A 22,422-nucleotide genomic window follows, 5' to 3' on the forward strand; every position below is an offset into this window, starting at 1 on the left:
AGAGAGAGAGAGAGAGAGAGAGAGAGAGAGAGAGAGAGAGAGAGAGAGAGAGAGCAAAGAAGAAAAACAACTGATCCGATCACGATTCTCATTCGAACTTTGGATGAAGTTGGCTGCGAAAGTAATCGAGTCTGGGCATGTTCTCAATTAACATACAAAACTGTCGCTCTATCGATCGCTCTCTCAGACTGTCATATCCACATGACTCATGCTTCAGCCAAAAACTTATGGAATTTTTTTTTCCGTTTGTTGTTTTGAAAGAGACTCCCAAAAAAATAAAATATAGACAGCGGAAAAAAAAGAAATGAAGTGTATTCAGTGTATTCAGCTCAATTGAAACACTTGGCACGTTCAGTTTTGATTTGAATATAATTTCGATAATGATTTGGCTGTCGGGCGTGTGTGTGCGCTAGCGCGAAGGGCGTTCGAATATGTCAGTTGGTGTGTTGCATATATGATGCATGTGCATGCGGTTTCTGACTCAAAATGACAAAAGGTAGTCACGTAACATACATACACACACGTTGTGTCAAGGGGGGTACATTTTTCTTCAGTTCTTAATTTTCATCGATGATCAGCGCATTCTTCATTCCGTATTCATCTTCGCCATAAACACATCCATCAATCGTCGTCGTCGTCATTGTTGCTGTCGTTGTTTGTGTTATTTGCATTGGCATTCCATTTCTTGGATGTTTTTCGCACTCCATCTCGCATTTCCCCTTTCTTTTACACACTCTCTAGAGTGGAACTAGTTGGTGTTACTAGTATCGATCTATCACTCTCACTCTCTCACTCACTTGTTTTTTTCTCCAGTTCTCTAGCTCTTTCACACTCCGTTGATAACAATGCAACAGAAATAATATGTGTGTTGAAAACGTGCTAAACACACTCGTTTGCCGGTTTGCAGTTACAAACACGCGATCCTCCCGAACATAGAAAAAAACTTGATTAGCTTTTCGGTTACCGCTCACACGTTTGTTTCAATTGCATGACAAACACAGTGAAACACACATACAGCGAGCGAGTGTTGGAGACAGAGCAACGCGAGGCGACACGGAGACAGTGAAAAAATTCTTGGGTGTTGTTTTTTTTTAAATTGCCCATAGTGTCGTCGTTGTTGTCGATGTGATGATCACCATTGCGCGTCGTACTTCACAATCTTGTTTGTGCATACAAAAGCCAAAGGAAATGCTATTGTTTCCGTTTATTGGTTTTTTTTTTACACTTTGCATACATGTTTTTCCCATATCTCTCGTGCATCGAGTGAGTGAGAGAGAGTGAATGAATGAGAGAAATAGAGAGAGAGAGTAAATGAGTGAGGCCGCGATAGAAGGAAAAGAGAGAAAGAGCATGAAATAGAGGAAAAGAGAAGAAAAACACAAACAAACACACACACACAAAATCTAGAAAGAACACGGCAGCAGCTCGTGAGCTTTGACGCTCAACAATAGAACCAACTGAAGAGAAATGAAAGAAAAGATACACACGAAACAAAATAATAAACGCAACAACAGCACGAAAACCGAATAATTGTTTTTTGTTCGGTTGGTCGGATGCGTGCTGCATAAAGTTGAGAGTCTGTATCTCTTTTTCGAAAACAAAAATGGTTAAGTGTCTTCAGTGAACGTACTGCAAGTACTGTGGAAATTCTCAACATCGAAAATGTGTTGTTAGGCTTGTGCGTGCATTTTCTTTCTCTCTTAACTTTTATCTAAATAACTTTGTTTGGATCTGTCTTATAAATTATTACATTTTCTACTGTTCCCTTTAAATGCTCTGGCATCGAGAGATCGAGTGAGCAAGGTGAGACATGACGACACACACACACGATGTGTATGTATGGATTTGAAAGAGACGGAGAAAGGAAAAAAAGGTGTTCCACGAGGTGTATGGGTGTTCTGTTGGTCGTGTTGTTGCCCACAATGCCCCGTGTTTATAAATAGACAGACAAATTAAAACGAAATTAAAATATGTAAATAAAATGTACCGTCGTTCCGGTATGTTCGTTGCAGCGACGAAGAATTCCAACCAAACACACACACACACGCTCAAATCGAAACACAACAGGTTGATGAAGATTAGTTACGTGTTGACTTTTTGTTTACGCTATCTGCGACGACGATGATGAAGACGACGACGACGATAGCAGCAATTCTCTTATGACACTGAATTTCCGTAGAAAATGAAAGGCACCAAAACTTGCACTATCATCCCGTCATTTTCTTAGTCATATGTATGCAAATCTACAGATGTTTTATCATCACACAATCCGCTGACATTAATTGAGCATTCAAGTATGCAAAATTGCGCAGGTTTTTATATTGTTTCACGTTTTTAACGTAAATTTGTGTAATTTCACAATGCTCTGATATGATTCTCTGAACTTTGTTATGATTCAGAGCTATGAAGATTATAGTATAAACGTTTTATTATTATCTTCCATTATAGCTCATGAATTGATTTGACAATGTATTTTGGCCAAATTTTTCTTTTTGTTTTATTTCTCGATTTTCTCTGAATTTTTCCTTCTGAAGTAATTTCAACGAACATGAAGCCGTTTTGCCTCTGAACATTTTCAAGTTAATGTAGTCCCAATTTCAAAGCAACGTTTTTGTTTTCAGATTTCCCTGTACACTAGTATCTCGATCAGAAATCGCACTCGCATCGATCAAATTCTCTCTCGGAGTCTGTTTTTTATTCGGAACACAATGAGAAAATGGAATTCAGCAACGAAAACATCAAGCAAACTATTCCGATCTTCATTCTGATCAGCTTCCAAAATTGGATCACATTCTCATTTAAGACGCTTAAATGCCCTTTCTTTGAGGTCTCGTAGCCTTCGTTGCTGATCGAAATTCGGTTTCGTCAAATACACATTGATTTTTTGCATTATTTCGCGTAATTTCATCACGGTAAACATACCAGTTATCAATTGGTTTGCTTGCTTTTGCAATAGTGTACAGTTGTAAAAAAAACACCGAAATTTTGTTTTCCTTTTTTTCTTCTTTCGAATTCCATGTGTGATGATTTGACTTCACTGGCATTTAAAAACTATCGAAAGAAATAAAAATTCAAATTGGTGCGTCTTTTGTCTTGCCAGAGACAAGCCGAAGCAGAAAAAAAAGTACAATGCGATTGCTGCGCGTTTTTCCCTTTTTTTTACACCCATCCATCGCAAGTAAGTTCAATGACTCGTAAATTAAATTACGCGCATACACAATAACCCAAGCACATTCTTAGTCGCTCTATCTTCCTTTCTGTTTCACACTGACACTTTTTCTACTTGAACTGTGTGTGTTGTTATTTTTTGTTCGTTTCAAAGTGTTATCTTTAGCTGGTATGTGCTTTTGTGTTTATATTCTTGAAGCTCATGTGTTGAACGCATAGTCGGCCCGCCATCGAGCTCTAAAATGTGAAAGAAGCGAACATTGAGTGAAAAAAACAGAGAGAGAGAGAGAGAGAGAGAGAGAGAGAGAAGAAAAAAAAACACCGACAACGATGAGCTCGTTCTCTATTCATTCTGCAAAGTGTAAATGTTTATTGTGTAATTACCTCATTCGTGTGTTTTTTTTTCGCTTTGTTCTTCTTTTTGAGTCGTCGAATGATAATTTGGTGGTCTTTATTGGTGGCTGACGATGAGCGAGTGAAGTTTTGCATTGCACGCAATGAACGCACCACTCACCAAATGAATCGATAAAAATGCGCGCTCGACAGCGATTTTCATCAACGCAACCGAGACAGAGTGAGAGAGAGAGAGAGAGTGAGAGATCAGTTGAAAGATCTCTTTTGCTGTGTGTGTGTGATTTGATTTCGTTGTCTCGCCAAATTAGACTCTTTGTGCCAAGTAATTTTCTAGTCTATATCTCTGGTCGTATTTTGACTGGTCTTGCTCTCTCGAAAACACACTCTTACCCTTTCTGTCTCTCTCTCTTGACCTCTCACACCATGCAGAAAAAAAACAGAGAAAACACGCAACGCGAATCGTTAAGATTCATCTGTTTGGATGGCTATCATGCAATGGTGGTCAAACGTGAGAAACCAACTCAATACGTACGAAGAAAAATCGATGCGATGATTTGGACAAACGGATTCCACAGACGCCAGATGATGATAGCGAACGAAGACACAACACAAACACACAATGAAGCCGAGAGGCGGCGGCGGTGGCAGCGGCCGCATTGACAGTACTTTTACCAACAATTCTGGATCAAGAGATGGCAAAATAGTCGGAAAAATCCTTGGAATAGTTTAATTTGGTTGGCTGCGTCTGGTTCGGTTTCTTTTTATCCATTTCGCGAATGCAATAAATTTTAATCTTCTTCAACGTAGTAATTTTTTTTCGTTCGTTTGTTCGTACTTCGAGATGGTTCTTGTTTTCTTCTTGTTTTCTTCTTGTTTTTAGCCCTAGAGTGGCCATCTCTTGCATAGACAAACACACATGCTTCATCCTCTCTCTGCCCCGGTTTGTGTTGGCTCTGTGTGGATGATGATGACGATGGCCGCATGCATTCTTCAGTTGTGCCAACGTGCACGACCAACAAAACGGTTAACGGCCAAAGCGAATAAGCAAACGAACGCGAATTTGTAGGCAAAACGATGAAACTAAATCTCTCTTCGTTCTCTCTCTCCCCCTCTCTTACTCTCTCTCTGTCACTCGCTCGCTAGCTCGCTCTTGCTTTCGGCTTCTGCTTGATATAATTAAAATCGAGCTTACATCAAAGTCCTTGCGAAATGATATGGCATGTGATTGTGTTTAGGTTTTAGCTTTTTTTTCCCTCATTTCTATTTATATTCCGCTCTCACTGGTGCTGAACTCTCTTCGAGACTATTTCACTTGGTTGCAATTTAAAATTGCGGCACACACACACACACTCATACGACAAGAGTTGAGGCGAGTAATTGCGACCACAATAAACCATCCGACATTGCAATTCATCTCCTCTAGATCAAATAAAAGCTGAGAGTAAAAAAAGGAAATAAAGTTAAAATGAAGCAGATAGAGAGAGAGAGAGAGAGAGAGAGAGAGAGAGAGACGTAGTATTGAAGCTTCGTGCTGCAGCAGCGGCAGCAGTAGTGACGGCGATGGCAGCGCAAAAAATTGTGTATTTTACAAAAGTAAAATTGCTGGATAAAAGGCGAATGGATAGCGAGCAAGAAGTAAATACGAAACGCCAAAGGAAAGGAAAACCCTTTCGGCAAACAAATGCAACGAACAAGTAGGAGAGAGAGTAGCAGAAGAGACAAAAAAGCAGCAGCAGAAGAAAAAGAAGAAGAGCGTGCAACAAATATGTATATATCTCACATTTCGATGTGGCGGCCGTAGACAGATAAAAATAGATTTTTAGCGCTTGGGCAAACAAAGAAATCGCTGCACACAAATATGTGTACACACACAAAACATTCACCAAATGCAGCAGCCGCCTGAACCATTGCGCGAAGAGAGCCCAGTAACAACGGCACACCACAACAGACCCATACACAAACACACACACACACACACACACACACACACGGGCACGAAACAGCCGAGCCCGGCTGATAAAATGCAACAGTAACGACAAAATACAAAATAATTGCCTGTGTTTTTTTTCTTTACGCACTTCACATTTTGTTGTGCGTTCGCATCGTGTGTTTTCATTTTCTACTCACTTCGCTCTTGTGTTCGTTGGTCGTTTGTTGTATGCACATTTCCTCTTCCTTTGCAGCCTCGGCAGCAGCAATTCGTTTTTATTTTCATTCTTTCTTTTTTCACATTATTAACATGGTTATCAATGTTCTTCGACTTTTATACTAAATCTTTTCATCGCTTCATTCCACTTCATTGCTGAGATTTGGTTTGCCGTCTCTTTCACTCACGGCCTGCTTTGTGTTCGTTCTGTTTGCTTTTGCCCGTCATTTTGCGCTGGGTGTATGTGTGTGTGTGTGCTTCTTTTCGCTCGATCTCCATATTTTCCCTTTCGATGTCGAACGATGAGAGCCTTTTGTAAGGCACACAGCCAACACAATAACAGCTTGACGAGAAACCAATTGAACAACAACAACAACAACAATATGTAATAATTGCAGCAGGCAGATGATCTCTTTGCATATTTACACAAAAATGCACATTAAATTGTGCGTATGTTTGGCATTTTGTGCGCCTCACTTTCTGCCTCATTGTTGTTGTGTGTGCGCTTACGCTGAATCGTTTATACAAAACGCTAATTGGCCATTGAATACACAGACAGCGAGCGAGAGCAAGAGATACATCTTTCAGGACAAAGAACCGAACCTAAGACACACACCAAAAGAATAAGACTCAAAATGTTGAGAACACATTGCGACACAGAAACGAACGAACGACTACGATGAATTTATAGACCGTGGATATTTGTGTGTGCATTCAATTAGGGATCGGTAATTACGATGAACTATTGAATACATCGGGCTACATGATCTCTCTCTCTCTCTCTGTCTCTCGCAAACACAGAGTTCTCGTCGCACATGATTCGGGGTTAGTAGAGTTTTCTGTGCATGTTGCATATTCTAAGTCTCTTGCGAGCAAAAGAACGAGTGCGCGTACTCATGCACGCACGCCAACCACAGATTAAATTCTTTTCTCTGTGTAAGAAATCGACTTTTTTAGCTGGCAATTTTTTTTCACTCATTGCAAGTGATTCACTTAAAGTGAATCGAACAGATTTTTTGCTAGCACCAACAGTGCTGGTTCAGCACTAGATCAATACGATGAGAAAATATACGCGAAAATAGCATAGAGACGTTCTAAATTGTTAACGAAAACATGAACTCTTAACTTTAACGCACAGCACAGGGTTATTCAATAAGAATGATAGGATTTTAAAGTGAAATAAAGGGTCAAAAAAGTTGACAGTTTTTCCGAGGCTCTTCTCAAACTCATGCATTAGCTTATTATTGATCATGATCTCTGTTTTAAGAAGTGCAACACTATTTCTGAAACCAAGAACTTGTCAGGTAGAAATGGAATGAATTCCTAAGGATAATCTATTTCTCTGTTGCTATCTATTAACAAATGAACTAATATTTGCTATTTAAATATTCTCCGTTATTATTCCTACAAAAAATGTAGTGAATTTGGTTGAAATTGTGTAATTCATTAAAATGAGAAATGAATTTCAGTCTGTGTTCTAATCAGTAATTGATTCGAAATAAATGATGATAGAGACTCCCACTATAACTGTCCTCTATGAGTCATTTAACATATTGATCTTTTTTACATGTTTATTGCAGTAAAATCGCTTGCGATTTTTCTTCAGACCTTAGAATACGTGAAAACGTTTCATTCTATATGATATGATAGTGACGAATTACTCGAGTGGCACGATCGTGCCTGCTGTGACCGGCTGTGTTCAGCAAAATTCGCAGTGAATTTTGTTAGAGAATATGACAAACGAAATTTTATTGTATAGTGCGACATTGCCACATATCATTTCGACAATTGCCAAAAGGGTATTGACCTTCGGTCAGTGTCCTTTTCCGACATAACGGAGTTCACATCCATATTGTACTTATTATTGATTTATTTCACCATCTAATCACAGCTTATTCGATGCAGTTAATGCAAATTAGCGCCCGCAACTTACATTCTCTTTTGTCCAAAGTGCTTGTCATTCGAAAAACGTCGTCATTCAAAGTGTTTTCAACGTTAAGTTTTTAACCAAAACAGTTATTCACTTTGAGATTATGAAGTCATTTATAGAATTATCTGAACATGCTAATTAGAACTAAATGTGTTTTTTTTTTGTAAATTCTGGGTTCAACCCGCATTTTAGAACATTTTTTCGGGATTATTCAATATACTCATTATATTCACACAAAACTTTACATTATAATCACATTTTACCATTTTATTTTGATGATTAAATTTTTGTGCAATTTTCTTTTTATTCTGGTTCTCCAAAAGGTCAACGAATCACAACCATTCAATTGGAAGGTGTACAGTATTTTGTGAGTCGAATGAATCCATATTCGCCGGAATTGAATTACTTCTTGGCATATCAGTATTGTCGATCGTTGGGCTTGCAATTGGCATCATTTGAAACAAAAGAAAAGGTCGAATCGATGAGCCAATATTTACAAAATGCCGGCTACAGTAAATATGATTTCTGGACATCGGGCAATCGTCTTGGCACTGGCATGTTCCTATGGATGAGTACTGGTTTGCCATTCAATGCAACATTCGATTATTTCGATAATGCAAATGATGCCGTTAAAGCTGGCTTACTCGATCCGGTCGATCATAATAGCAACACAGCACCACAACGCACCGCTCGCGACAGGTAAACCAATAATTAGCTTTGAATAGAAAAAAATTGCCTGTAAAAAAAACCGTAAAGTAAGCGCATTATTATTGTAATAAAAGCGCCATATAAGCTAAGAAAACACGATCCAATACAACTAATAAGTCCATAACCATTCGTATGGGTTTATTTTATTGAACCATTTCTGATTTCCGTGCGATGGACTTGCACTTATATAGAAAAAAAAATACGCGCATTTTGTGAAAGAAGATAACAAATTTATAGGAAAAACACAAAATGATGAAGAAAATGATTAGAATTTATTTTCTGGTTATTATTTTCCGGTTTTTAATTTAGATTTTATTCCTATTTTTCTTCATTTTTTACATTCGTTTTGATTAGTAATTACAAGCAGGGATTATCGATTTTAATTCGATGTCATAATCAAAGACTTTGATTGAAAGTTAGATAAGAGTCTTTACTGAAGACTCTTTAGTGAATGAGTCGCTGGCATTTTTATTATTCTGGTTATTTAATTGAATTTGTGTTTCTTCCTTATTTTTATTCAATCATTTGACGTAATCGACGTTCGCGCTCGCTGGACTGGACTCGGATCATCAACAAACACACCGTTCATCCAATCAAATCATCAACACCAACACCACCACTTGGCTTAATCAAATTCATGGATTTGCATCGTCGAATTGAACAGTAGCAGCGGTTTAGAAAAAGGTTGTGTTATGCTACAAGCGCCAAGTTTACGATGGGCACCCGAAGATTGTTCAGCCGTTAAAGATTTTATATGCGAACAAACCCGGTGCTATTATTATAACTATGGCAGCATTCCGGTGTCATCGGCACAGGGGTAAGGTAGTGAAGGTAGTGAGAATTAATGAGAGAGGGAGAGAGAGAAAGAAATATGTCAATGATTTGAGAGGAAAAGCGAGAGCGAAGATAGAGAGAGAGAGAGAGAGGGAGGGAGTGAGAAAAAAGAAGAGCAAAAAAAGAGAGGCGATGAGAAGAAAGATTTACAGTAAATAAAAGAAATTTAAGACAGACACACATCCACACCCACACCCACACACACAAACGAAAATAAACAAAAAGAAAAAATTGAATAAATGAAAAACAAAAGAGGAACATGCAGCATAACATTCAACCCAATAAATTTCTCAATAACCAATTTAGGTGAGCTAACCCTTTTCCACCACATTTTAAATTATTTTCTTAATTTAAAACAAACAGAAAAAAACAATACACATACACCCACACACACATAAAGTACAGCTCAAGTATCGACTCTTTTCTTGTTTTAATTTGTAATGCTTTTTTTACTCGTTTCCAATTAACCAAAAATTGAAATTTTATTCTACATGGAAATTCGCTATTTTTTGCCACGGATTCGAGGAAAACCGACTCTCGTAGACACATCATACACATTTTTTCTCTTGTTTTTTTTTTCTTTCTTTTTTATATCGTACTAACAATCGAAAAAAAAAACAAAAACAATCGACTAGATTACTGGTGGCATGGGGTTAGTTACTTTAACGGTTATTACTAGTTTACCCATTTTATTTTTCCATACATTTTTGTTTCCATTGTTGTTGTTGTTGTTGTTGTTCCAAAACTCATCCGACGCAAAACAGTCGGAACGTTTTGCTTTTCATTTTCATTTTGGTTTAATATTTTCTACTTTTTTTTTGGTTTTTGCACACCAATTCGCTGCAAATCCTTTCCACACATTTTCGGCTACATTTCAAATCTAATCGACCGTAAAAAAAAACAAACAACTAAAGTAGCGAATTTCGCTCTCGATTTCTTTTTTTAACCATTTATTTTTCGTTCATTTTTTTTTCGTTGTGTTCCACATACATTTGACATTCATAGAACAAAAGAACAACTTATGGGCTCTTAATCCGTAGCTGAGACGGGAAAAAACCTAGAGCAAAAAAGAGATAAATATAGTTGTGAGCAAAATGGACACAACTCAGCATTGAGCGGAAGTCTTTTGCATTTTTTTCGCTACTAGAAAGAAACACAGATTAGGTGTCTTCGGCATTATTGTAGAAAATAAAAAAAAATACAAATAATCTGAAGACACCTAGTCGCTATCTCTTTCCAGTAGCGAGAAAAATGCAAAAAATGTCTTTTCCGATCAATGCTGGGGTTGTGTCACTTATGCTCGCAACTTTATTTGTCTCTTTTTTGCTCTAAGTTTTCTTCCGTCTCAGTTATGGATAAAGAGCTCATAAGTTGTTATTTTGTTCTATGGGTGTCATTTGGTTTGTTATTTGCAACACATTTTTTGTTTCATTTTAGTCAGAGCCGTGGGCAAAATACTACACACTAGCAATAAAACAAAAACCCATAGAGTAAAGCAATTTTGAAAAGAAAAAAAATTATGGTGAAAAAAGTTTCTTTATTTTTGTTTTTTTTTTCTTCTCTTTTGATTAGACGGCCATTAATATCGACAACGCCAGCCTCGTCATATTCATCAGATTCGTATGTGTATGCATCGACCACACCAAAATCGCATCCAATAACAACGGTATCACATGTGACAACGCCAGTGCCCAGTTTGCATGCCGCAAAATCGATATCGGATCGTAAATTAAACGTGGCCATACCATTGGCCACGTTACGTGTCACAATGGAAACGAGTAGCCATGCATCGAACAGTAATATCAATGATCAAGAGCCAGCATTGATGGACGACAATGAACAAAAGGATGAGGATAGCACCAAAGTCATGGCATCGGAAGAGAGCACCAAAGTCAATGACGATGAACCCAATCATGTTGAATCGATCACAACGAATGATGATAATGAGGCCGCTGCCGCCCTTGATATGGAAGAAATTTCGGAGAAAATTGAAGAGACTACGTCGGTTGAACAACGATTGAAACGAATTTCCGAAGAACTTGAAAAATACCGAAATGTCAATGGCAACGATAATAATGGCGGCGGTGGTGGTGCATCTGCTGCTGATAATCATGGACCACAAAGCTTCCTCTATCTTACCGATCTATTGAACACACTGCGTCCGGCCGAAAAAAAGGTCATACCACAAATTGATTCCGATTATTCCAATACGATGCATGTACTCGGCGAAACAACGTCCATTGTGAACGGCGATGATACACGTAAAATTAAAACGATCGATCTACGACAAACAAATCGCGCACTTTACTAAAAAAAAAAAGAATCAGAAAAAATGCAGTAATAAATCCATTTCACATACGATAAGCTAATTGAGATAATATGGACAGAACAAAATAGTTGTGTAAGAAATTTTAATTTTCTTTTTTCACTCTCAATCTCTGCGACTTTTCGAATGGCAACGATGCATTTGCGATGGCTGGCCACACACACATCCAACTTAAAAACCGCCACAGTTTTAAAAATATTCTTCTATCGAATCGATCCAAATTGATTTTTTGTAATCATTTGAATTTTTGATGTCTCTTTAGAAATAGCGATAAATGTACGTGTCTTTTTCACCTAATTAAAATAATTTTATTTCCTTTAAATTGAAGCCGACTTTGAGAAACTAAACATAATGACGTCTTAGGTTTTTAATTACAATCGATTCATTTCACAGTTAGTAAGAGATAGATAAGAAAACTCCAGAAAATTGCATTTAGGTCCTTCTTTTTGTTCGTGTATGAATTCCACATTTTCAAAATTCAATTTCCATCAGAATATTTGCAACATTGATGATTAAGAGAGAAATTCGACATTTTGATTGAAGACACCAAATTCTATAAACACCAATTTGACAGATGCCTCAATTGAATGCGTCAAATTTGACACGTTTTTTCTTCTTCTTCTTTAAATTTAAGTAAAACGAAAAACATTTCGATCACAAACTGTATGCAAGTTGACGGACCATACAGTTGGCACCGCACAACTTCCTCTTTATTATGTTAATAAATTGAGACGGTGGAGTGAATCGTATTGCTTTTAAGGAAATTTTTTACTTTTTTCTTTGTTTATTGCATGTTCTAATTTTAGCGGAAAAGCAGATCTTTCAATATTGATGCGGGTGACAATGAAATATCGTTGAAATTTGGGTATCAATGAGTATCGTGGCCAATAATTTGTGGCCTCTTTGTTCAACAAATGTTCATAATGAGTCATTGTCAATGACTTTTATACCTTGAAAGGTAAGGGGTTTGATTTCTGCTCTTTATCACATGCTTTTCGAGTAAACGATGGAGAGATTGACATTGCAGCTTATAAAAAAAGAAAAAATCTTTGATCTTCATCAAGATTTCGAAATCTTGGCTTTAACTTATCGGAACGCAACGATGAACTCTAAAATATATACACTAAGTTGGTATCATCAACATTCTTGGCCAAAATTTTATCAAACTGTATACATTTTCAACTACTGAAATTCGAATATTCGAAATATATTTGCCAATAGGCCATGTTGGTTGCAAATGAGGTTTTCGTTCGATTACAATATGAGAAATGTAAGTATATTTATCGAAAAACAATGTAAGTATACAATTCTTTTTTGGGTAATTGAACTGTTGTCCAAAAAAAAATGACAAAACCTCTAGAAGGGCTTGAGACCACTCAGCGGATTCGAAAACGCAATGGATTGATTATATAAAAATGAAATTTCAGTTGCTGATCAAAGTAACTAAAACATTGCGACAATTTTCGTGTTATATTGATCAAGCAGCGCCATCGCAGTGAAGTAGCATCGAATGAAAAGCATAAGCGAAAATCGCCTGCAAGTCTGCTTCATCAAAAATGGCATTCAACCGAACACATAAATGTTATATATAGAGTATAGACAATATTCCCTATATTCTAACCAGAAAATTAAAATCCAAATGAGAATTACTTGATCACTTTCGCTTCTAATGCGAAAATTGAATTCAATCAAATTGAACAAACAAATTGGACCGACTATAACCAAAATCGTACTATCAGTAAGAAGAGACTGTCTAAAAAGATTTCCTCTCTATGCATCAATTAGAAAAACAACAAGCGTTTAAAGCCCATTAGTGACTTCGGTCTTTATGCATCGGATCGGTTTTTCCTCCATCGGCATCTAAATAATTTTTGCCATTTTTTCACGCTGAAACTTGTTCGAAAAAAAAAGAAACCAAGACGAGCTGTGCTTAAAAGTAGTGCGAACGTGATGCATGTGCAAATATAAGACAGACGCTGTGTGTCTGTTTACAATCTCAAGCACATCATTGAATTGCGATGAAGAAAAATAAATATTGCACAAATCGTTTAATCCGCCCGAAAATAGCGAGCGAAATGGGAAAATGATTAAGAAAAAAAAGTGTGTGTGCAAAAAGGAAACGAGCGGCGTTCGGAGTATTAAAAGTTGGCATTTGTAGGGTTACCATTGAGCTGCCAATGCTTTTTTTTTCTGTTTTTTGGATTCGAGACGAGATAGAGTGTCGAGCAGAATCAAAGATTGAATCGACGTGCCGATTTGAAGTGGCGAGTAAATATTTGCTTTGATTGAAGATGCAAAAATTATTTGTTGACACAGTCGGCTGCTGGCAGCCAATCAGCTTTGATTGATGCATTCAGTATTTCGGTACATATACGATGGAAAAAAACATATATGGTGTGCATATGCTTTTTTTCTCCCTTCCGAACGGCATTTTGATTGACAAAGGATGGGGGCCAAGACAGAACACGTAGCATGAATCGCGAGTAAATTTGCCACTTGTCACCAAGTGACAACAAATAACAAAGAAGAGAAAAAAATGGTATTGAATGCAAAATTATTACCATATTTACTTTCATTACTTGCCGTGACTGCCTGATTCAACACGGCTAGAGACGATTTTCGGAGTTCAACTATCGCCATCAACTGTCAGCAACGTAATGAAGTCGATTTAAAGGGATCATGACACACTATGCTTGAGTATTTATACCTTGATTCATATCCGGAAACACGAGGGTGGAAATACTTGTACGGAAAAAAATATGTCAAAAGGATCGATTGATACAGTCGAAAAAATACAATATAACATTCCCTACGATAAGAAGCGCAGAGAATTCTCGGTATTTAATGTTAAATTGCGCTTCATTTCTTTCGTTTTTTTTTTAAATATAAATGATTCCGCAGAGGATTTAAGCAAAACAGACAGCGTGAAAAGAGAATTACGAAGTGTCGACAGAACCATCGAAAACGATCGAAACTGATGTTGTCATTCTTATAACTCTTCTATTTCCTCTTCTTCTTTATTTAAACTCAAACCGAGAGCATTTTTGATTTGATTGTGCGGTTTTTTTTTGCAAATTTGGTCATATCAAAACAGTACAGAAAGTGCTTAAGCTTTATTCCAAAAAAAAGTTTCAAAGCTCAATTTGAACATAGGATTTTATCAGTTGGCCAATAAATAATTTGCAATTAAAATGTATAAATACATGAAATTTAACCAAATCGCTCGAACAAAATCAAATTTAGCAACACATTTCACTAGACTACTTGACTATATTACATCGTATGTGTTTTGTATGATTTGGAAAAGCATTGGATTCGCCATATTTGCACGCAGAAATCGTTTGTATTCGATTATAGTTCCTGCCACATACGAATCTCTGGGCAGATTTGAGATTACTTCTTGGTTGCTAACATATTCATCGGGGCAGTGGTGATCTTCGACGATTTTCAAGGAATTTTTTCCAATTGTAAGTTTGGGTTCTCCATTTTCTTTGAATCCATTAAATGTGCTCGAAAAATGGGCCATAGCACCCATAGTTTTACACACTCTACCATTTCGTCCCATTCTTCCATTTGTCCCCTTCCTTTGTATCCTTTTAGGAAGATTAATCGCACTGTTCCCGGTTTGAATGAATTCATAGTAACCAGACTCACCGCCCATGCCACCTGTGAAATGATAAGAAGAACAATTTAATTGACTTTCGAACATCAAAGTAGTTTTATTGACTTTCTTCAACCTACCAGGACCTCCAGTGCCAGTCACACCACAACAATGTCCAATAGACATTTCAAATGTTCCATAAATCTCCTTACCAACCAGATGTGATAGCATCGAAGTCAGATATGTTTTAGTATCCATTATCAATTCCACATTTGTTTTATTCAATCGGTGAAACTCTTGAGTATAATTTTCACTTTTGATCCTGAAATAGATGTTCAAACTATCTTCTGGATAACGTTCGAGAAATTTTGAATATTCTTTTTCTTCTTTTTCTATTTCTACTACAAGTTCAACGTCTTCGTTGCCGGTTCCGTCTTGTCCGTTTCCACCGTCACCACCAATTAGCTCCACTGTCAATGAACCACCATTTTCCACTTTATTCGCCATACCGAAAAAGTTACCCGAGTTCATTCCCGGGCCGCCTGGCTTCCCTGCCGTTCCATTCGTCATCGGTGGCGTTGTGTGTGACGTTCCATTGAATCCATTCAAATGGAATATGGCCGGCTGTACGATTGTCCATCTGTTCGCTAAAATGTACAGCTCTACATTTTCAAATCCATTTAAATTCAAATCGCTATCAACATAGAACCGGTCGACGACGAACACATTCAATCGCTTCAAAGTCTTTATCGATGGACATTTCGACAATTGGATATCTGAACTTCTCACCAAATTTCCTTCAATCGTCATCACTTCATCAGTGCAGTTGTGATTCGGTGGTGATTTTATGGTAGTCTTTATGATTTGATTGAGATCATTCAATCGCAATGGTGTTGATTCAAACTGCAATGTACTTTTAAGCAGTCTACACAATTCGTTAAAATTGTCAGATGTAGCCAAAAGGCCTTGTAGCCTATTCGGCCTTCCCCAATCCGATAAATCGGCCACATTGTAGGCGTTGACATTTTTTTGCACGTCATAACTCGCCAAGAAACCATAAACTTGTGACAAAAATGAATACCAAGCATATTCCGTCGATAAACAGTTAATTGTGTTCGATGAATTTGCAATCCAATCACGAACTGGCACAATGATTTCTTTTTTTGACACTGATTCCAACGCTGTTAAGTGCAATATATGTTGTTCGATTCGATTTAGGTCATTTGCACTAACTGCCGTTATGTTGAGTACGCGAATCAAATCGGAGAACTGCTTCATTCTTTGTTTCAATGTCCTCATCGTACTCGATGCAATCGACTTTATTCCTAGCTGAAGCAATCGTAATTTATCATGAAATCCTCGCGTTTGTTCCAAACGTCCGTTTATTTCTGTTAATAAACCTGTGTCAATGTTCTTCAGGTCTTCGGTGACATTTTTGATTATCTGTTGCGCCTCGTTCATAAGATCACCTTTTATTTCGGATTCGCGTTCACTGAAGAAGTTGTTGATCTTATCCAAAAACGATCTGTAATCGATCTTCACCGAGTGATTCTCCTCTAATGCTTCACTACTATTCACTGCCGCACCCTTCAAAATGGATTCCAACGTATTCAAATTGTTCTCGTCTCGTTTAATTCGTGTGAGTTCCGCAACATCGATCGATTGCAAACTAGATCCTTCAATAATTCCCCGAAATCGATCAGTTAAATTTCGAAGCGAAACCGACTCACTTCTTCGTGGGTATTGCAGTCGAAATAGTCCCAGTTCAATCCGATCGAATATGTTCCGGAAGCTTCCCTCTGATTCGATTCTTTTATCAAAAGCTTCTTGCAGGTGATCAGTGACGTTGCGAAGCTTCGCAGAAATGTTATCAACCTGCTGCTCTACCATACTTTTGACATGTAGCTGTGCCTCGACTGATAATGGAAAGCCGAAATCGTCCGGTTGAATGTGCGCATAAGTTGTGTGTTTAAGTATCGAGTCGCGAATAAAATGACGGCCCCTCACAAGTTTTTCCAATTTATCAAATGCACCCACATCATCTGGACGCCAAAATACCGATATTCTCGGATAATCTTCGTTTGGCTTCGTTTTTAACAAAGCATCGATCAATAGAACTTTCTTTTCATTCATTCCGCTTCTCAGTAAAACCTTACGATGATCTTTCATGAATTGGGCCGATGTATTTTTCACACTACTCTCAAATATTTCAAGATATTCTCTTCCTCGCATTTTGAATGACGGCACTTTTGTCACCACTAGCGAAATGCTGTTTTCAAACTTGTCCACTCTCTTGAGCAATTGTACTGTGCGTGAGAGCAGTTGATTGAAGCCACTGCGATTTTTGCCTTCGGTAACTGAATCATAATCGACGACCAGCACTATTTTAACCCTAGATGCACTCTCGATAACACTTCTGATCAAAAATGTGTTCGCAATTTCTATGGTTTCGTTGCGTGTGTCGTGATAACCAGGGCAATCGTACCAGGCATATTGTTCTTCATCGACGACCATCTCCGGTATAAATGTTCGCGATTCCGTTGCCGATGTAATGACGCCGCTCTCCACATCTAATCCATCTTCAATTTCGAAATTGATAGAATTCGGATTGTTTGATTCTTTTGAAATCATTTTACTGAAATCACCGGCCACATAATGAACCAAGGTGGACTTTCCACTGCCCGTATTGCCCACCACTAATATTATGTTCGGATCGTTTGTTAACTTTAATTTACTCTGAACTTGATCAATGAATTCCAACGTGTTCGATGCGAAATCTTTTACACTATCACTCAGAATACCGACCACTCCAACACTGAGAATGAATGAACATATCCAAAACTTGCACATTTCGAATAAGAATTAAGCCGAACGTTATTCCCATTAGACGACCGACTATAAAATGATGCATGCTACAATGCCTATTTATAGTGAATACGGACGTAATACGGAGTGATATGAAAGCATCATGTATGTAGTACACGAACCAAATCAAATCTTTCCTCCAAAATTACAACATATATACATAACCGTCTCCGTGTGGGTCACACCACTTCCTGAATATTCGATATGACGGCTTTGAAAGAGAATTAAGGCTGATAGAAACAGTGAATGAGTCCATAATGTGATAGCGATTGTTTGTTCCACTTCCAAATTGTTTTGAAGCAATTGATTTCCAAGAACCGGAAACTGCTCATATAGAAATTGAGGAATTTACACAGTTCAGTGCTGAATCAGTATGTTGTTTAGTTCTTTGTTACAGTGTGCCAATAAAATGACTAACAGTCACTCAGTTGTATGTAACTGTATGTAGTGATACACAAGTTGATTGAAATCATGCGTTTTGTATGGAGACAATCACGTTTAGTTATTCTTTCAGTCAGTCGACTAATTTGGGACACTATGACTAAGAGTGATTTATGAGTAAAGTTAGCTGCAGTTGCTTATTTTGTTCGAGACAATCACTTTTAGTCAGTCAAAACGTCCCAAATCAATCGACTGACTAGTCAGTCAAGAATTTTCCACACGGGTGCTCATTTTAAAAAATGAAAGTGCTCAATCTTTATTGCAACAAAAGTTTCAAAGCTTCATTTGAACATTGGATATTTTCAGTGAAACTTACCAGAAACACATAAATGATTCACATACAAACGGGCGGTTTAGGCTAATCCCATTTGTATTCTCAACGACACAGTTGTATTTTTCAGAACAGTGCTTATATCATTTTTAATTTGATTTCTGTTATTTTGAACATTAATTCAATCTCATGCGTTAAATGACTAATTTTCTTTTATTCATTAGAAAAAGGTTAGTTCCGGCAGAAATTAAAAAACTATGTTTATTGATTGTCTTAGTCAAAATTTGTATAAGCAGTCTAAAAGTCATCAGAAATAATCGAATTGCCCATTATTTGAATTTGCGTAAGAACATGACCAAAGAGTAAATTTTTTTAGTCAATGAGCTGGGTACGAAGAGTGTCGATCGAAAGAAAAGAGCGAAACATATAAATGCATGCATCGCGCAGCTCATTGACGTCGTTTACAAACGATGGCACAAGCGATACACACACAGACATTGTGCTGACACACGAAGAGTGTTCAAAGAAAGAAGTGAGCGAAACATGTGCATGCACGCTCCGCGCAGCTCATCGTAAGTGTGAAGAGTATAACGAAAAAACAGCGACTCTGTGTGTGCAGAATCGCTATTGTGTATTAATGCGTTTCGTTGAACACAACGCGCGAAAAATATCTGTTATTTTTATACGATATTTTTATCCTATATGAATAAAAATATCCCATAGTAATCTATGCCTGAAATGAAACGTAGATCAACTAAGTACGATCGATTTCGATAATAGTTCACAGAACATACTTAAAATCTTGAAAAGTTCACGGTTGACATTGCCAAATGGTCCGAAAAGAAGAGTCGTTCCGTGGTGTCTTTGATTAATGAGCTAATTCAGGTCTTTCTGCAGTTCCTTTCAAAGGAATCCTTTGGAAAATTATTCCAGTTGATATCGTAAAAATTCAAATCCAGTTCATTATCCTACAAATTAGGAGACAAACAGAATCCATGTTGAAGTTACGATAACTTTTTCAATTGAACGAAAAAGGATTTGTGGTTGGATTGAAACTTCTACCTCGATTTGTTCGCCAACCTCACATATGTAGAAGATTTGAATCAACGACATCAAAGCTATACCATATCCCAGTGAAGAACCAATTAGCTGGCTAATTAGCCGCATAAGTGTATACTGGCTAACGAATGTGTAGACCAGTGAAAAAACTTCAGTAAGAACTGAACGCAATCATCTGAACTGACGTTTGTGACTGACATTTAAATCACCAGGTCAGAGTTTAAATAAAACCAAACATCGACATTTTTTTTATTAAGTTTTTGAAAAAAAATAACTCAAATTATAAAAATGACTTTTAAATTGAAAATTAATTGAAATATATTAATTTTTTTTTAAATTTGTATGATTTGAATCAGAATACGCAAATCAAAAATTATTATACTTTGAATGTACTCATTTCACACAGATAGCTGGCTAACGATTAGCTTACACCAGTTGTTGGTGTAAGCCAAGGCTAAGACAATGCTGGCTAACGAAAAACCATCACTGCCATATCCATCCGCAAAATCTCTCTGAAAGTAATTCAGTAACAAAATGAATGCAATGAATTCAATTTCGTCAAATCTTCTGATGATTTATTTTGATACTGAAAAACACTGAAAAGTACTGAAAATATTTTTCAGTTCTTTTCGGTTCTTTTCAGTTGTTTTCAGTGGATTTCAGTGCCTTCAGTCTTTTCAGTAGTGCATTGCCCCTTGATAAGTGCAGTACAACACATACCGAATATTGACAATGGAGTAGGTGAACAATTCTCAAAGCTCGATCATATTTCACATATATTTGTTCGTCGCAAGCACTTCGTATATTTCAATTTCAAAAAAGTTCATTTCTGAATCTTTCATTCAGCCAAAATTCCATAACTCGTCCATCAATGCAGCGCTAAAGTTCTAAAGGGAGAAACACCGCCGCGGCTATAGTTGGTCAACTCATTTTGCATTGTTCATCGCGATTGGTGCGTTCGGCGTGCGAGATATAATCCTCATTCCATGCTCGATTTCCTCTTATCATCCTTAATATTACTTTTATCATGATTAAAAATTTATCTTCTGTGCTTGATTTTTTGTTCTGTGTTTTTTTTTGTTCTATCGCCTTCTTTTCTTCAATTTCTTGCCGTGTAAAAGCGTTAATAGATTCCATTGCTAGCGCGGACGCGAGTGTTCTCTTTCGCTCTTTTTTTGTATTTTTCTCATCTCTTCATATCTTCTTTGTTTCAGCTTTAAAACAAGCGTACAAATCCATTTTGCGTAATTTACGATTAACACCAACGTAAAGTTAATGACTCGCTCTTAAGATCACTTAAGATTTATGAATAAGAAGTTAATATACCGCATATCAGCGCTCGCGCATTCTACCAAATCTCTATATCCCGGGAGAGAGAGGTGGGAACTGGGTGGGAAGAAAGCGAGGTAGAGGATGAGGGAGAGATTGCGAAAGACTTACAAAACATAAGCGCGACGAATCACATTAAAATCTGTTAATGCATTATCTGCAGCGACGACTATCAACTTGTGTGATATTGCCATGTTTAGTGCGGCATTATAGTTTGGTAGAGTTTAGTATCTCTTTTTTTTTCATCAGGGCAGCGTTAGTGCAACCGACCGAACCAAACCCAACTGACCGAACCGTTGAAATTGTGAAATTCAGCTGTGACGCACAGATGAACACTGTAATTATTCAACTTGATTTTATTAATCATGATATCCATAAAGAGAAAAATGTGGCCCCATAATATGCAAGAGGTGTCAGTCTTAAATGAGAGCTATGCCGACAACACACCGAAACCAGAATGCTACTGCTACCCTCTCACCACCCATACTAGAAAAAATAACAAAGAAGCTAGAGCGTGAGAGAGAGAGAGAGCGTGAGAGAGAGAGAGAGAGAGAGAGAGAGAGAGAGAGAGAGCGAAAAAAAGTGAATAATAAAATTTAATTTTAATAGGAAAAGTTTTATCAAGTGTATAATAGAGCACATCGTCGCAGTTGTGCCAAAATATATCACAAATTAAAATATATGCATTTTCCGATTAATGAGAAAAGTTCGGATAAAAAGTGCGCACACTTTTTTTTCGTTCACTCGCTTTCTCTCTATGTGTCTATCTCTTTCTCTCTCTTTCTTTGCTTTGCCCATTTTGCCATTCTCTTTTTATCATTATCATTTCAAGTGAAATGAGCGGGAACGACCGTAAATGGAAGGGGAAAAAACGAGAAACACGCACCAAATTGTAATGGTGAAAGAAGAGTGGAAAACCCTCCGGTAATTGTCTTTATGCCGATGATAAGAAACTAGCCGAGGCAAAGCACCCTTCTGCCAGTCCAATCTACCCAAAGATTCGAACTGAGGAAAATAAACGGTATTAAAGGACATCTTAGCTGAACCATCAGCAACACACGTTCATTTATTAACCGGTTCGCGACACTGGCTTTAGACTATGATCACTTTTGAGCTATTTTCGCTTGATTTAAATAAACATGGAACTATTCTCTTGTAAGAGTTTGCTATGGACGAATTTTCCTTTCTTCCACGCACATTTATTATTTCAATTCAATACAGCTTCAAATACTGATTTCGACTCACATTTTTCATTCTGATTGTCACTTCTTTTTTTATACAGTATAAATTATGTCCAATATTGTTCTAATAGGTTTTGATCATTTTAATATGTTTATCAAAAAATTGGCTATATTCGATTCTGACACAAATCTACGGCTTCAAATATCAT

The 22,422-nt window shown here is 37.2% G+C and overlaps 2 protein-coding genes across 3 annotated transcripts in view; both read left to right on the forward strand.

Annotated features, from left to right (window-relative positions):
- Positions 1 to 9,127, forward strand: part of LOC129574341 (uncharacterized) — a 12,410-nt gene extending 3,283 nt beyond the window's left edge. The window contains exons 2-3 of one of the 2 annotated variants that reach the window (XM_055456205.1): positions 7,922 to 8,297; positions 8,974 to 9,127. In XM_055456205.1, coding sequence (XP_055312180.1) covers positions 7,922 to 8,297; positions 8,974 to 9,127 — 530 coding nt within the window. Of the gene's footprint in view, positions 1 to 7,921; positions 8,298 to 8,970 lie in introns of both variants that reach the window. The other variant, XM_055456204.1, reaches the window with a different exon arrangement.
- Positions 9,128 to 9,315: 188 nt separating this feature from the next.
- On the forward strand, positions 9,316 to 12,230 carry LOC129574340 (uncharacterized). Its single transcript, XM_055456203.1, has 2 exons — positions 9,316 to 9,446; positions 10,713 to 12,230. Exons 1-2 carry the CDS (start codon positions 9,400 to 9,402, stop codon positions 11,449 to 11,451), a joined length of 786 nt encoding a protein of 261 aa, XP_055312178.1. The 5' UTR covers positions 9,316 to 9,399; the 3' UTR covers positions 11,452 to 12,230.
- Positions 12,231 to 22,422: the final 10,192 nt, after the last annotated feature.

The sequence above is a fragment of the Sitodiplosis mosellana genome, unplaced genomic scaffold (assembly GCF_009176505.1).
Source record: "Sitodiplosis mosellana isolate CC-2019 unplaced genomic scaffold, AAFC_SMos_1.0 Smas_scaffold_6162, whole genome shotgun sequence".
Classification (NCBI taxonomy): Eukaryota; Metazoa; Arthropoda; class Insecta; order Diptera; family Cecidomyiidae; genus Sitodiplosis; species Sitodiplosis mosellana.

Coding starts and splice junctions, on each gene's coding strand:
- LOC129574340 (XM_055456203.1), top strand. CDS start 9,400: ATGCAGCATAACATTCAACCCAATAAATTTCTCAATAACCAATTTAG. Junction 9,447..10,712: donor TTTCTCAATAACCAATTTAG/GTGAGCTAACCC, acceptor TCTTTTGATTAG/ACGGCCATTAATATCGACAA.